At 49.2% G+C, this 16,080-nt stretch overlaps 1 protein-coding gene across 15 annotated transcripts in view; it reads right to left on the bottom strand.

The window, feature by feature from the left end:
- Positions 1–769: 769 nt before the first annotated feature.
- LOC122625367 (amyloid-beta-like protein) overlaps positions 770–16,080 on the bottom strand; it is a 41,664-nt gene continuing 26,353 nt past the window's right edge. For 3 of the 15 annotated variants that reach the window (XM_043805493.1, XM_043805495.1, XM_043805496.1), the window contains exons 4-12: positions 8,993–9,131; positions 8,640–8,861; positions 7,894–8,573; positions 7,675–7,827; positions 5,908–6,057; positions 5,122–5,819; positions 4,911–5,058; positions 4,638–4,832; positions 770–4,483 (exon numbers count right to left, since the gene is read on the bottom strand). In XM_043805493.1, the coding sequence (XP_043661428.1) occupies positions 4,376–4,483; positions 4,638–4,832; positions 4,911–5,058; positions 5,122–5,819; positions 5,908–6,057; positions 7,675–7,827; positions 7,894–8,573; positions 8,640–8,861; positions 8,993–9,131 (2,493 nt within the window). In that variant the 3' untranslated portion in view covers positions 770–4,375. The remainder of the gene's footprint in view (positions 4,484–4,637; positions 4,833–4,910; positions 5,059–5,121; positions 5,820–5,907; positions 6,058–7,674; positions 7,828–7,893; positions 8,574–8,639; positions 8,862–8,992; positions 9,132–16,080) is intronic. The other 12 variants (XM_043805502.1, XM_043805498.1, XM_043805501.1 and 9 more) reach the window with 12 other exon arrangements.

The following is a 16,080-nucleotide window of genomic DNA, read 5'->3' as shown; positions in this document are numbered from 1 at the left end:
CCCGCCCGCATACCCATATATCAAAATGTACGTCAATTTTCATGCTTGGACACTTGATAGACTGAAGTGCTTTACATTGATTTCACATATACCTTTTCAAGTGATTTATTGTAAAGGCTTGTTGGCGCACTCGAAGTCGGAACTCATAATGAGCGCGCACACATGTATGCCCGGTGTAATTCAGCCCGGCACTCCTAGAATATTTCCGTTGAATGCCGCTGTTGAATGCCTCTTTTCCTGCTCTGGTTGGCGATCCAGACGCCGTGTTTCCCGGCATTCGACTGGCTGTTCGCGAGTATAGTATGTTGGTGCTTGTTGCTTGGAAATACTTATCTTCAGGGGCATCCACACTTTCACCCACTCATGTTAATGAAAACGGTGCATTCTTCGGAGAAGCATGTCGTTAAATACTTACTGCTTTTGTCTTAACTTAACTCATGCTTCAAAACCGACGCAGAAAGCTCATTTCCGTTTGATATTCTCCCATCTGACCCCGTGCTGTCGATGCTAATCCGAAATGGGAGCAGGAATTGAGTGGGAATTGATAAGGCTTGATGGTTATCGGGTAAATATATGGCCGATCGCGGGAAATAAATAATGGATAATCTCGAGGTTATCTGCATTTGCAGTGGCAAGCATAATGAACTGAACCGGGTTCAGGCGATTGATGTTGTGTGTTTGTTTTTCCTGTTATTTTATTTTATTTATGCAAAATATTTCGAAAAAGAACACAAAAATTCAAAATCAAATAATATGATTATACATTGAGAATTGTTTTGGTTTTTGGTTGGTTTCTTTTCTTTTCTTTGTTGTTCTGTATTTCCACCGCATTCTTATGTTTTATTTTTGGTTTTCCCTCATTGGATCTCTGTGTGAAACATTATACAATTTTCCTGGCTTTTCCTGGCTTTCCCTGGCTTTTCCTGGGTCTCTTGCGCCCCCGGCTGCTTTAGTAATGTAATAATGCCCAACTTATCCAACCGGATAGATCGACAGAAATCGAAGATCGTCGATCGCCGATCGCCGACCGCCGATCGAAGATCAAATTTCGGGGCTCAATCGCCAGGACAGAATGCTGAAATATTTCCACATTAATAATAGTATATGTAGCGTACAATTATTGTTGCAATTACAATTGTCTTCGAGTACATTTAAAATTTAAATTTTTATATACTTTGCTCCAACTTAGTTTTCTGCTCGTCCAAAAATCATAGTTCGACTAAAAGAATTACACAAATTGTTGCTCTTATTTGCAGTTTTCTTCTCATTACAATTTACTTGTTTTCTCTTTTTTGCTTTTTGTTTTATTATTATATTATTTATTTTCACTTGGTTTTCAATGATGAGACTACGACAAAAACACATGCGATTTCATTATAATTTTGTTGTTCTTGCTTTCTCGTATTTTGTTTTGTTTTGTTTTCTTTGTTTGTTTGTTTTGCATTTAAGTTTTGTGTAAATCTTCTTTACTTTATGATATTCTATACGCTTCCATTTATTTTATTCTTTTATTTAATTTTATTTATGCAGGACGGGGTTTATTTCTTACACATTTGCATCTTTTTTGTTTTTTTGTTCCTTTCTTCGCTTATACTTTTCGCTTTTTTTGTTTTTTGGTTTTGCTTTTTGCTTCACTAAGTGTAAATATCAATTGTTTTTTCTTTTTTTGTTGTTTTTTTTTATATATGTATACTTTTTTCATTTTTTTCTTGTTGTTCTTGTTGCATTAATGAATAAATTAAAAAATATTCAAGCTTTGACTAGTAAGATTTCTTCTTATTTGCTTTTTGTGTAGTTGATTTGCCATTTTGTTTTTCCTCTTGAAATATATATATATGTTCGTAATACATTATATAACGTGTCTGTTTATGTTTCTGTTTGTGTCTGTTTCTGTGTCGTGGAGCGCCGTGGATTCGCCTTGATTGCCTTGATTTGCCATGCTTTTGTGCCAAGTGTTCTAAACATTCCCCAGATTCATGCCACTCAAATGGCCATTGCAATGCAGGTCACTTCAAATCAGAACTTAAGCTGAAGCTGAAGCTCAAACTGAAAATGGGGCCATGGATAGTGTTTACATTTAAACTGATCGCAAGATATCAGATATTGGATATTGAACTCAGGCACCAACACCGAATAATGTCTGAAACTGATGTGAAAGTGAATAAACGAAACTCGTAAATGCCACAAATGTCTACTTAAATCTGAGCTTTCTTCCTGATAATTCCGGTGAAATCGCCGCAGTTTTGATTTAGTAACATCCCAGCTTTAATCTGAGTTCCTATTTCGGCTGAGCTCCTGTTTCCCCCGAAACTTCCGCACTTCCTGTCAGCCGAAGTGAGTGAGACACCAAGTGAATCGCACCAAGAAAATGGCACCCCAGCATCAGTGGATCAGTGCATCAGTCGCAATGGAAATTGAACGCAGATCGCAAAGGGAATGCGACTGAGAAGGGCAGCCACTTGTCGGCTTTCGGCGGGGAAAGCATTTCGATTATTTGGCTTGATTGAGTAACAGTATCTCGCTGCTCGAACAAAACAGGCCAAATATTTGCCAAGCAATCGAGCCGTGAAATGAACTAGCCGCTTCGAATTGGTTTATCTCTGCGCCTCTGCGCCTCTACAACTCGGGGCCTCGGGTCTTCGGAGCCTCCACTCTCCACTAGCCACTCTAGGTGGTGCCGGTGTTGGTGCCGGTGCCGTCTCCCTGGATTTCGCGATTCCGCCTCCGGTTCGCCGAGTCCGCTTATCTCTTCTTGCTGCGCCAGTTTTTTGCTTTAGAGGCAATTGCAATTATGCAACTCTTGCGAAGCGTTCGATATGAAATGCAACAACTCAACTCAACTCAATTTAACTCAATTGAACTCAACTTGGCTCAAGGGCTCCGTTCAGTGTGTGTGTGTGTGTGTGTGTGCTGTGTGTGTGTGGGTGTGACTGCTGTCTTGTTTTGTGCTGTCTTTTCGGTGAAAATGTACGTAAAAAAGAGAGAAATCCTTTTTGTTCTTGTTTCTGTTCGACCATCGACTTACACACAAAATATGCAGAAAAAGTTCTAAAATTTGTTCGCTTTTCGTTTTAATATTTGGTTTTTGCCTTTCTTTTTCTTTTTGTTTTGTTTCTTTGTTTCTGTCTGCAATTAGCTTAGCGTTTTGCATTGTTTCTGTTTCTGTTTCTGTTACATAGCTGATTCGTATATTATATTCAAAGCCCGCCAAGCGTCGTCGTTCTTCCCTAGCTGGCTGACCTTCGACCTGCGACCTTTGACCTTTTACCTTTGGTTTGTGTGGCTCGTGTATAGATACATAAATACATTTATGGACATTTCTTCTGGCTTTGCTGTAAATATTTTGTATATATTTTGCGTGTATGTGTGTGAGTGTGTGTGTGTGGGTGTGTGTGTGTCTAACTTGTGTGGGCGTGATTTGTGTGCTTCCTTCTCTGGTGAGTGAGTGTGTGTGTGGCTTACAGAGAGAGAAAGTTCGACAAATGCACGATCGTATAGGGATTAGTACGCGTAGGTAGCTCTTGGGTTCACAAGTGTCTCGGTGTGTGAGATTCTGTATCTGTGTGTGTGTGTGGGTGTGGGTGTTCTTGCCTCCTGCTTTTCCCTTCTAGCTCCTGCTGCCGCTCTAATTAATGGCGTAGGTTTTTGGTAAGAACTGCGATCGGCTTGCAAGCAACGCTCAAAAGTATGCTACGAAGCAGGCATGAATGCGATGTGTCTTGGTATGTGTGTGCCTGTGTCTGTGTCTGTTGGTGAGTCGGTGTTGGAATGTGAGTGGGTGTGTGTGTGTGTGTGTGTTGACAATTTATTTACTAGGAATATCTTTTGTTTTGCTCTTCTTCCGCTCCTCTCCTCTCCTTCCTCCCCTCCCCTCTCCTGCTCCCCTCTGATCCTTACTTGGGAGGTGTCTGTGATTGTGTGTGTGTGTGCCTTCTGTGTGTGTATGGGCGTGGTGATGGGACAGAGACAGAGACAGGGGAAGAGAAAGAGAGAGAGGGAGAGAGAGCTGGAAAGGATGTTTACGGCGTTTTGTTAAACATTCAAATACTTAAATTTAATTGCTTGCTTTATATTGTTGCCTTTCTGCTTGCTTGCTTGCTTGCTTTAATTTAATATATAGATATATTACCATTTATTGAATTTATCTTTCTTCTTCTACCCTTCCATTCTTGCTTATTGAAACTGCGCTCCTTTTGACGAAAAAAAAAAATCATTTCTCCTCTCCCATCTGCTTTAATATTACGCTTAAGTTTTCCATTTTGAAATCGCGGTGGCTGCAGTTGCTGTTTCTGTTGCTTTTGCTTTTGCATTTGCATTTGCTGTTGTTGCTGTTGTTGTTGTTGATGTGTGCCACTCGCTCGCTCCGCCATCTCGCTTACTCTTTCACTTCGAAATACTTGTAGGTCGGATTCTCGTACCCATTGATCTGCATGTTGGGCACGATCTTCTCCTCGCGCACGATGGGATGGTGTGTTGTGACGTTCTGGTGGGGATTAGAGGTAGATCAGTGAGTGGTGTGAGTTATGTGAGCGAACAACAGGTGGCCAGTGGCCACATCCGCACTGCAGTAAAGTTGTCATACACGAGTTGTAAGCCTCCTGTATGACAACCTGGCGGTCTCCCAGCTGACAACCCACCTGACAACCCACCTGGTCGACCTCGATGAAGCCCTGGGCGTGCGGCGAGCGCGATGTTCGCCACTTGGCCACGGCCACGCCCACGAAAACGGCCGCCATCAGGGCGATGCCGGCGAAGGAGAGCGTGAAGTAGACGTTGCGGCCCTCCTTGGCCGCGTGCGCATGTTGCGCGAACTCGCGGCGCAGCGAGAAGCTCTGCAACGAGAGGGGAGAGAGAGAGAGGGGATAGGCTTTAGGCAAATGCGGCACGAGTTGGCGCCGCAGCTCAAATACCGATTCGCGGTGGCCCAGGTCGTGGGTCATGAAGTGCTGCACCTGCGGCTCGGCCTCCTGGTGGGCAACGGCGGCGGCCACGTCCTCCACCGCCCGCTGGACGGCATCGTCGTCGACCGTGGGCAGCACGGTCTGCACCTTGGTGCTGCTGCAAGACAGAATCGATGCGTTACTCCTGGAATGGGGTGTGCACTAGCTCAGGGGGACCCACCTCACTGTTGCCTCGCCGTACTCAGTGTCCGACAGCTCCTTCTCGCTCTTGGTGGTCTCCAGGTTGGGATTGGCCGCTGTGACCAGAGCTCCGTCGCCGCCTACCAGCTCCTTGCCGGCGAGGCTCTTTTCCTGCTGCTGCTGTTGCTGCTGCTGCTGCGCCTGCGACTGGGTGGACGACTGGGTCGACTGGGACTGCTGCTCGGCCACCTGGGACTTGAGCATGTCGTCCACCTTCTTGGCCTCCAGGCGCAGCTTCTCCTCGCGCAGTTTTTCCCGCTCGGCGGCCCGCTGCTCCTTGCGCTGCTTCTCCGCCAGCCGCAGTCGCTCCTTCTCGGCCACCTTGCGCTCGATCTCGACGCGGTACTTGTCCAGAATGCCGGCCTCCGCCTCCTCGCTCATCCCCAGCGAGGAGCCGGGAATGTCGTCCTTGCTGCGCAGTGCCAGGATGTAGTCATTCATCAGCTGGGCAATCTTGGCCGACAGCTCTGGGTAGCGCTTGAGCATGGTCATCGACTGGTTGACGGCACGATCGATGTCGATGAGGCGCTCCAGCGTGCGTGGACGCTCCGAAGCGGCTGCTTCCAGGCCACCAGGTCCTCCGGAGTTCAACAGGTGCCGGTAGTGGGCCAGGGCGTGGGCGCGGTCCTTGTGCAGGGCGCGCAGAAGCTTCTGCAGACACTTCTCGACGTGGTGGGCCTGGGGAACACGGGACAGGAGTTAGCACAGTTACCGCACCTCGTGACCAGGCTGTGTGCTCCATGGAGGAGGAGGGGGAGCTACTCACATTCGGGGGCTGCTCAGTGAGGGCCTGGGTGTAGCAGGTCATGGCCTCGCGCTTCCGCTGGTTGATGTGGGCCAACACGCGCTGCTGGTGCATGGCGGCCAGCTGGTGCTTCTCGGCGTTGCCTTCTTCCTCGAGTGCCTGAACAGAAGTCTAAAATTACATTCCCATATAAAGACGTATTGCACACCAAGAGAGAAAGATTATCAGCATGGGGAATTTGCGGCGATCGATAACAATTTGCAGCCGTCGATCAGTCTACTTTGGTACTTTCGTACTTTCGTACTCTCGTACTTTGGTTATTCTCGCTTAAGTTTTCGAAAAAATTGCCTCGATTCGTAACCGTCTCGTGGAAGGATCGAAAAAGGATTGCGGTCAAAGTTCTGGGAAAGCGTAGCGCGTCTTGCGTTGAGTCTGCAGTTCACTTTTAATAGGTGTAAACAGTGTGTGCTGCCATGAGGGAGCGAAATGGTCCTGTTCGGGTTCTGAGTGGATCTGAGTGGGTTTCGGGGTCTATGGTATTTGGTATATGATATATGATACGATATGATATGATATATAGTATATGGTGGATAGTATATGGTGGATATGGTATAAGGTATATGTACATGTACTGGTATGCAACTTATTTGCGGCAATAGCAACCAAATTGAAATCGTCGCTTGTCTGTCATTCGTTCGTGTCCGTTCTCGGTGATCGATCTTGGATATCCGAACTCAAATGAGGTCAAATGAAAAGCTAAGGATACGTTTGGGTTCTTTGGTGGGTTGTGGGCTGTGGCTAGGTGTAGTTAGGCGAGTTATTAGTGAGTTTATATGCCAATCAGTTTGACTACAAAGCACTTGCAATGTTAGTTATATGAGTATTGGATCTATTGATTCGCTGATGTTGTGGTACTTTGTTAACTGGTTAGATTTCGGTTTCGAGCAGCATTATCGTTATTGTTACTGGTATTCCTAATGCTGTTGTGATTACAATCTGATGCCTCTTTCGCTCCCATTTGCCATACATATGGATACACAAACCAAACAAAACACTGCCCAACGATGCCCAGAACATGGCCAGCTCTACCTCATCACCATTTCGGTGATGATACCATTTCGGTATCCACCATTTCTGGATATCGTAGCGCAGCAAACAAAAGCAGATGCCGAAAATATGAATCAATGAGCTACGATAATGGCTACTAGAGTACAAACAATCACGATTACGATATTACGATTACTCGTACGGGGTGCATGACAATGAGCTTAAAAGCGAACAGAAAACTACTCAACTTAAAAATCAAGTGGGCAACGTACTACATACGGATATGGATTGAACACTTCTTATGAGGCCTATAACTGAAGGGACTTCAGGTGGCAAAGGTTGATCTGCTGTCGTTAATTAGTTAGATTAACTGGAACTCATTTCGAATCAAGTAATTACTGAAGGAGCAGCAGGGCTCTTGGCTCTTCTCTTCATCAATCCCTTGCCAAGTGAAGCTCTCCGTACACATACACACACATTCAGATGCAGAGTTACAGAGTTATAGCTTTGAAATGTATCAAACATTCTACGGGATGTGGCGGGGGACGGAGAGGGGGTTCGGTGCGAGACAGATACAGATACAGAGTCAGAGACAGAGATACAGTGATGAGTAGAGACAGTGAAAGTGAGAGTGAGCGTGAGAGTAAGAGGTGGTGAGGTGACTGGGATTGGGGGAATGGAGAAGGGAGAATGGAGATATGGAGATATGGAGATGAGTGCGTCACACGGAGGATGACTGACCTGGAAGCGAGCCGTCATCCGCTGCTTAAAGGACTGGGCTGCCTTGGGGTCCGCTAGGCGCATGTCCTGGTACTTCTCCTCGAGATCGGACCAGTCCTTCATCACGCGCGTGACCTTCTCGCGGTGCGATTCCTCAAGGCGCTGTTGGGCTTCCTTTGTTTAGAATACGTTTTGTGTTGCATCGATAAATAAACCTGCGCCCTCAACGTAAACACTTACTTTCTGACTTACTTTGTAGCTCTGGTGCTCGTAGTGCGGATCGAAGTGGGTGAAGTAGGGGTCCGAAGTGGGTTGGGCGGTGGATGGTGGGGCTCCAGCTCCTGCTCCAGCTCCAGCTCCTACTCCCGAGTTTCCAGAGTTGGCAGCTACAAAGGCGGCTGCAGAAGCGGAGAGCTGAGGGGTGCTCGTGACCGATTCGGACTTCATGGGTGCCTTCTCGGCGGCGGGAGCAGCCGGAGCGCTGGACGGGGACGACGACGAGGACGAGGACGAGGCATCGCCCTTCAGGGACACGACCTTGGCTCCTCCGCTCTGATCCCAGGAGGCCTCGACCTCAGCCTCGCTCTCGGAACCAGCACCGTCCTCCTCGTAGTTGTCGCCCTCCTCGCCGCTGTCGTACTCCGCGTTTATGTCGTCCAGAGATCCGCTGTTCGAGTCGCCGGAGGATCCGGTGCTGGGGCTCCCGCCTGCGGTTGCTGCCTCATCCGCTACCATGTCGTCCTCCTCGTCATCACCCATCAAGTCATCCTCATCGTCCAGATCGTCCTCGTTGGCATCCTTGGAGTAGTTCGAGTCGTTGCTGTCGTCTTCGTCATTCATTACCAGCTCGTCGTTGGCGGTGTTGATCTGAGCCGCCGGCATCACCGGCAAGTCGGTCTTCTTTACATGGATTTCATCGGCTGAGAGGAAAAGGTGGTGGCAATGGATTTAAATTTTAAATTATAGGGAGTATAGGGAGTACTCACTCTTGAAGTGCTTGGGACAGCAGACGAACTCCACGCCGGAGAAGACCGAGATGCCGCAGGGCAGGAGCATGGCGAAGCTGCGCATCTGCATGCCGCGCTCCTGGCAAGCGGCTGCTCCGGTCTGGTTCCACCTCACAAATGGCCAGCATCGGGAGGCGTTGTGGATGTGGTCGAACAGGCAGCCCTCGGGAACCAGCAGGGCGTCCGATTGGAATGGTCCTTCTGAAGCCAAACGTCATCGAGTCGTAGGTGATGGTGGAGCATGGTGGAGCATGGAGGATGGTTGGGGCAGAGGCAGAGGAAAGTGGATCAGTTCAGATCTGGGTGGTCCTCTAGTATGTGGGCATACTTACCGAGACAGCGGAATGGCTTGATCCAGCGGTGGGATCCCTTGCACTTGGCCGCATTCAGAGCCCCCTGGCGACACCAGCCGCCGATCTTCTGGTAGTGGGATGACTCCACGATGTTGGTTATGTCTCGGTTGGGGTAGGCCTGATGGGAAAGCAGACGAGTTAGTTCACTCACTGGTCAAATTCAGATTCAGATTCTAGATTCCAGAAACACAAAGCTTGTGCAACGCATTCATTTAGTTGCTCTCAACCAGCGAGTTTTAATTCCGCGAGCTGTTCAATTTATTATTAATCAAGCTTCAACTGGCGGCGGTTCTGATGAATTTCATCTATCTGAAAGGATTGCCCCCCGTCTGTTACCCTCGTCTGTTATCCTGCGAACCGATATCGATACCGATGCCTCCATACCTCCATTCCTCCATGAACCCAGCGCTCGTTCGCCAGTTGATGTGTTTATTTCCCCGCTTCGCAGCCATGTTACCTTTGGCTTCCGACAGCGGGCAGTGAAAGTTTAATTGCCTGCCCGGCTTGATTGACTGGCTAAATGACTGACTAACTGAATGGCCTAATAAAATATCCCAGATTTCCCTGTGTGGGTGCACACGAGTGAGTGTGAGTGTGTGTGTACTGCTGCTGCTGCTGCTGCTGCTGTGAGTGTGTGCACTACATTTGTTTCAAACAATTATGTGCCGAGTGGCACACACTCTGCTGGATCTCTGGATCCCCACTCGCCTCCTCCCTCCCTCCCTTCCATCCACTCCTGCCACACACACACAGGCACACGCACACAACAGCTCGTGAAAATGAGGCCTTTTTAACTGCTGTTTGAGTGCTCCCTTGCAAATGGCTGCCTTCCTGTGGGCGGCCTGTTGGAAAACGAGGGCTACACGGCCAGGAACAAGAGAGTGGGGCGCAGGGAGGCGAAGGGAGTGGCGGGAACTCAGTGCAAACGGCACGTAGGCAATGCTCGCAGGCGGTCAGACAGCACCCACGCACTCACAGGTATTACCAGACCCCATTACCACAACCCCAATCCCAATCCCAGCCCCATCTCCTTCCCAACCCCTTCTACACCCACATCCACATCTCCATCAGCAGAACCCTGGACACCCGCACCCCCCTGCAGCGCCACTCCTTTCGGCCGCACTGCGATGGCTGTCGGCAACCAGGCTAAATAAAACATTAAAAGCACAAAATAATGATGCTGATGCATGTCAAGCCAAACTGAAAACCGAAAGCCCAAGGCCCAAGGACCACGGACCAAGGACTGACCGGGTGGACAGCTCGACTGCCGGACTCCTGGGCCTGCGGAAGAGGAGGAAATAAACCGATTCTCGGGCATCAGGCCTTGTGTTGTGGTGGTCATTGCACATGCTACCGATATCCCAGCCCTAATGGCTCACAATGTATGTATGCACGGAGACTTTGAGCCACACAAGCAGTTAAATTGAATACCCTATGAGTAAGTAAGGAAGTAAGGAAAGGAAGGATTATTCAAATTACTGGAAATTAGGAAAGTTTGCGTTCGCTTAAAGGGAAAGTTTCTCACGAACCAACACGAACTCCAGAGAAAGATGCCGGGAGATGAGATGATATCGATTGGAAAGAAGATCGGAACAGGCCAACTAGGAGGCATAGGGCCACCGCAAGAGTCCCGTGGGGATTCACTGAGCGCCCAGTTGTGTTTTCATTTCGTTTCGTTTCGGAGGTTGCGTGCGTGCCAGCGACGCCATTGAAGCCATGGCGACTCCCAGGCCGAAGGACCAAGGACCCTCCCGCAACCAAAAGTGAGGGAACGCACATCATCGGACGAGGGTGTGGGTGTGGCTATGGGATTGGGGCATTGGGGGATTGGGGACCTCCCGCAACAGCATGTCACTCTCATGGCCCAGTGCCTGACCAGACCAGACCAGACCGTTCGATGTCGATGGAGCATACGAGCATACGAGCATAGGCGAGCCCTAGGCCCATGGATACACACACCTATGAAGGCGGCCAGCAGCCAGAAGGCAGAAAGTGAGACTCACTTTCGCAGGACTCGTTGCGAGCGTCGTCCTGCCTGAAATGTGTTCGTTATACTTGGCTTAATCAAAACATATTCAGCCGAGCGTGAGGCTGTTTAAGTGGCTCGCTTGAGAGAGTTTGCCGCAAATAAGCGCGGCGCAAGTTATTGTAACAGCATTTGATTCTTTTGTTTCGGCAAGCCCCCACCTCCCCACCTCCCTACCCCGCACCCTCCCCACAAAACCCGCACACAGCTAACCTAATTGTATGAAATAACAGAGAGAGCAAAAAACCCATGCATCGCTGCACCGCCCCAGTGGGTGGGTGGGTGAGTGCGTCCATGTGAGTGAATGTTCGCTAATGACAGACAAACAATTAAACTTGACATTTCGCCATTGTTTTGCTCCGCACACACACACACACACAGCCATTACACACACACACAGCCACGCACGGCATTAAGGACTCACAGGACACGACACAGGACATTGTCGCCGTCCCCACGCTTCACGAGTATCCTTGAGCAAGGCAACCAGGCAACCAGCAACCAGGCGGTCCTGAATGCGCGGACATTAATGGTCCCCTTCACCCATACAGTGGCTGTGTGGCTGTATTGTCATCGCCATCGACGTCCTTCGCCTCGGATTCGTTTCCACATCGCTGACTACATTTCCATAAGTTCCTTTCAAATGGTTGCGCAGGTTATTGGAATTCGCTTTTAGACAAGACTTATGGCACATACATATGCTATGAGGATTTGCAAAACCAATCGAATTTGGCCCGCAACTATACATTTAATTCCTTTCCTACTTCCGAGAACTTGAAATGGCATCGGAATGTTTAACTGTTTAACTAACTTATCCCCGAACCTCTGAACCCCAGAACCTCTGAACTTTCGAACCCCTGAAAGAGCCTATAAGTTGCACTGCAATTGCATGGATTATTGAACACATTATGGACGGCAACGGTCAGCGAAAAAGTTGCTCGCGTTTTAATTGTTAAAACGATTGGTTACATATGGTGTATATTGTTATCCAATTTGCTGTGCGAATTGCCTTTTCCCACCATTGTTTTATTGGCCTGCTTTGCTGCGAAAGTTTCGTGGCCCGCAGACATTTGGTTTATTTATCGCAAATCCAATTTGAGCAGCGCAGTAAAGTGGCATGCACCGTGTGCCACAAATTACTGTTGCAATATTCGCACGATCATCTGCCGAGTTCCTTTCTTCCCTTTTTTCCCTTTTTTGTTCTGCTGTTCTTTAATTCTATTATGAGCGTTGGTTTTCTTGCTTCTTCCTTTCAGGACAGGACTGCATCCCCAGCAATGAAGGTTGTGCCAAAGTCCGAGCCAAACAAATCCAGCAGAGGACGAAGCCGGACGAACTTAGTGGCAAGTAAGTGTTTCATATTAAACATTTCCATCAGGGGCGAGGGGCGGGGGGCGAAGGGGTGCATGCGAGGTGCATGCAGGAAGCTTGGGGAAGGCTGGGTGAACCGGCACAACTGGAACACCTGGCGCACCTGGCGCACCTGGCGCACCTGGTACACCGAATGGAGCGCTTTATTGAAAATGATTTTTTAATGCTGGACTGACGTGGTGTTCGTGCTCCCAGCTCCCAGTTCCGAGCTCCCAGTTACCAGCTCCCAGTTCCCAGCCAACCTGGTTTTATGGCGTCGGTTGGGGTGCGGGAAATCCCTCCTTGGCTCTGACGGAACGTGCCGTGGCAAATCATTTTGTGGCAACTTTCTATTTGCATTCTCGCATCCCTGCCTCGTCCGCCTGGCTTTCATTTCATTCGCGTTGGCCACGCCCCCAGTTGCCTTGCAGGAGCTACCTGAGCATGGAGCATGGCCACGCGGCGGATACGCAATTTGTGCTCCTTATTTGGCCTCACGTATTCTTCGCTCCCCTCGCTGCTTTGCTCCCCTCATATTTCGTTCTTTATATATTTTTTGCGTTGTGTTGGTTAACTTGGGAACGCAGCCTTTCAATGACTCGGCACTTGGCACTCGGCCTTCGCCTATCATGTTGACATTGAAATTGTAAAAATAATTTCCCATACGCCCCGTTGAACGGCAGAGGACTGAAGCACAAACACCACCAGGGCCAAAAAGGCCAGGGAGGCCAGAAAGGCCAAGAGCTGTGTTATTGTTCCCCGGACTGTTTTTGCGGCTTTTTCGTTTTCTCGGGTTTCACCTCAAACTTGTGTGTCACCGGGTCCTTTGCGTCGTTTAGCCAGCAGCAACCCAATTCCCAAACCCAAGGTAGCATCCAAGTGCACGCTGAATTTACAGTGTACATGGTGCTAGTTTCCATCCATCCGCTCGCTGCTCCCAGCAGATACGCAGCGAACATTACTCCTCTTTTCGCTCAGTGGCGAGATTCGTCGATTCGCCAATCGGAATCAGCAGGCTTTGTATGCGCTGCTCATTTGATTTGAACTGCACAATGCGGGTATGCTGCACTTAGGATACCCTTAGGATTGCAGCTCACCCAAGCTGACTAGTGAAGACGGTACTTAACGTATTAGTATTAATTGTGACAATGGCACAAGGCTCCTAATCAAGCGCACTTATGCAGAAGCCCCATTTGGAGCCAAGCAGATGCTGATCCTACGCCGATGGGGACTTGGTTTCCGTTGTGCGAGCTCTGCTGTTATGTGGACATGCCCACTTCGGGTGGGCCACCAAATGGAGCGGCCACTTGTGCAGCACCATAATCCTCCAGGCTTCGCATGGCAAAACACCAACCATCCACCCACCCGAGTGCACATACATCACCTTTAATGGGCATTATGTGTAGGCAAGCATTTAACTCCAAATGTCCAGGAACATTACAAACAATTGAATTAGGCACTCGCACCATTCCACCATCCACTGAAGCCATTCGACCTCGCCAGGGGACAGTCCGCTCCGCCAGTGCAATTTTCAGGCACTTAGGCCAGCGGCCCAGCTGCAAACAGGTCCCATTTGTTGTCTATTTCAGTAGTGCAGTAGTTCAGTGGCAGGATGTGCGGCTGTGTGGGCCGGCCAACTATATACTTAGCCACATGACTGATGACGTTGGCGAGAGGGGGGAGTGGTGCGGGCAAACTATTTAGCGACTAAACTGCTTTTTGCCAGCTCAGTGGCTTTCAATGCGGCCATTATGAAGCGTCTCGTAAATATAGTTCGGTTCGTGTCCTTTAACGGTGAGTGGCCAACCTGTTCATCTGCTCATCTGCTCACCTGTTCACCTGTCAGCGGCATTCTCGCGGGATTAGGCCACCGACGACGAGGCAGGTGAGGGTGCGGATCGGATTGGATCGAATCGGATGAAGATGGGTTGGCAATTACACGGGGTGCCTCTGCAGCTCTGAAGCTCCAATGATGCGCGAACTAATTCAGTCGGCGCCACAACAGCTGCTGTGTAGTTGACTCGATGCGGTGTTTACTTCAAATCTGCAGTTGAACCCATGTTTATAGTTATTGTTCCACAGCAAGTGACAGAAATGCCAGCGGTATTGGACTGTTAACCCAGAGTATTCCGTATCAGACTGAAGTTACGCTAATCTTTGCTGGCAAAGACGGTCGTTCAGTTCATAGTCAAACTCAATACTCTAATATTTAACCTTCCCCCTCAAGCCTAATGCAACTGAGGAAGTGAGGAAGTGAGCAACTGAGGAAGTGAGCAACTGAGGAAGTGAGCAACTGAGGAAGTGAGCAACTGACGGCGCATAATTTGCGCAAGTTGGCCTGTAATCGGTAGAGTTGAAACTCAAGAGGCCACGTGAGTAGCGCGGACACCAGAGAACACTTCTCCTAATTGGGCGATCAGCGAAGGATGATGCGGCGAAATTAATACGAGGCAGGGGAAGTGGGAGGGGAAGGGGAAGAGGAGCGGGCATGGGAAGGCACTGCCACTCACGGTGGATGCCATTCAATAAATTACAAGCCTTTCTAATTAACGTTCTGCTCGGTGGTCGATGGTCGGTGGTCGGTGGTTCCGAGTCCCGCGGCCAGCCACTTGATCAGAGCTCCAGGCGCAAGTAGTTAATTGGATTTAGTGGCGCTTTATGTTTGCTAATCGCAACTTTCAGACACTCGTCAAAAAGTCGCACTTATCATTATTAGCCCAGAGCTTCGACGAGTGTGGCCACGATGCCAACTACATATTTCACTCGAGGCGGATGGGGTGGCATCGTGGCATTGTGGCAACGTGGCATTGTGGCATCCGCATGTAATTGAACTCATTAGCCCAGGCAAACAAACAGCGCGGCTATTGGATTATTTTCTTTTCGCAAACGACTCCCGGCTTTGTGGTGAATGGGTCAACATTTTTAAGCATGACACCGCATGTGGCAAGCAAACACAGCTTGAATTAATTTCCGTTTAAGCTGCAGAGCGAGAAAAGCGGAGCAGTCGCGGCTAATTGAAGCGAACCAAAACAAGAAGCCATCGCTGGCTTGCCATCGCCAAATTTCCACAAAATTATATGAGTAAATACAAACACGCTGGCCAGAGCAGTTCGCCAGTTGGCCAGTTGGGCATTTGGGCATTTGGGCAGCCGGACCAAAGGACAACAGGACAACAAAAAGCTTTTAATTAATTTCTTCGCGGCTGCGGCAGCGGCAAGGTGAAACCAAATTACAGGGCCGATTGAAAAAGTGCTGGCGTGATTTATTTGCGAAGCGAGTGCAAAACCGCCTGCAAACAGCCAAAATGGCCGGGCCGAAAATGTTTAAGGTGCAACTTCCGGCGACCTTCCGCCACCTTCCACCACCGGGGCCAAAAAGGGGGCTCCACCAACGTGGCTCCACTCCAGTGGTGGCTGGCTCTGAAGGTCTGAGGCTTCGAAGGCCTTTCATGCCACCAGCAGTGGCGAGGAGCAGGACAGGGGGCGGATTGTGTGCAGCTTGGTCAGCTCCCCTTTTTGGCCACCCGCCACTCACCACTCGCCACTCGCCACTCTGTGCTCCTCATTTTGCAGCACTACGCACTCGACTTTCGGTGTCCAGGACCCCGAGTTCCCACACAAAAAGGATCGACTTCGAGGATTTACATAGTTAACCTCCTTGAAGCGGCGAATCCGCAGGATCGCAGGATCAC

This window comes from Drosophila teissieri, chromosome X, assembly GCF_016746235.2.
Source record: "Drosophila teissieri strain GT53w chromosome X, Prin_Dtei_1.1, whole genome shotgun sequence".
In the NCBI taxonomy this organism is placed as follows: domain Eukaryota; kingdom Metazoa; phylum Arthropoda; class Insecta; order Diptera; family Drosophilidae; genus Drosophila; species Drosophila teissieri.
The sequence above is the reverse complement of the archived record's forward strand: the minus strand, read 5'-3'. Positions and strand labels throughout refer to the sequence as shown.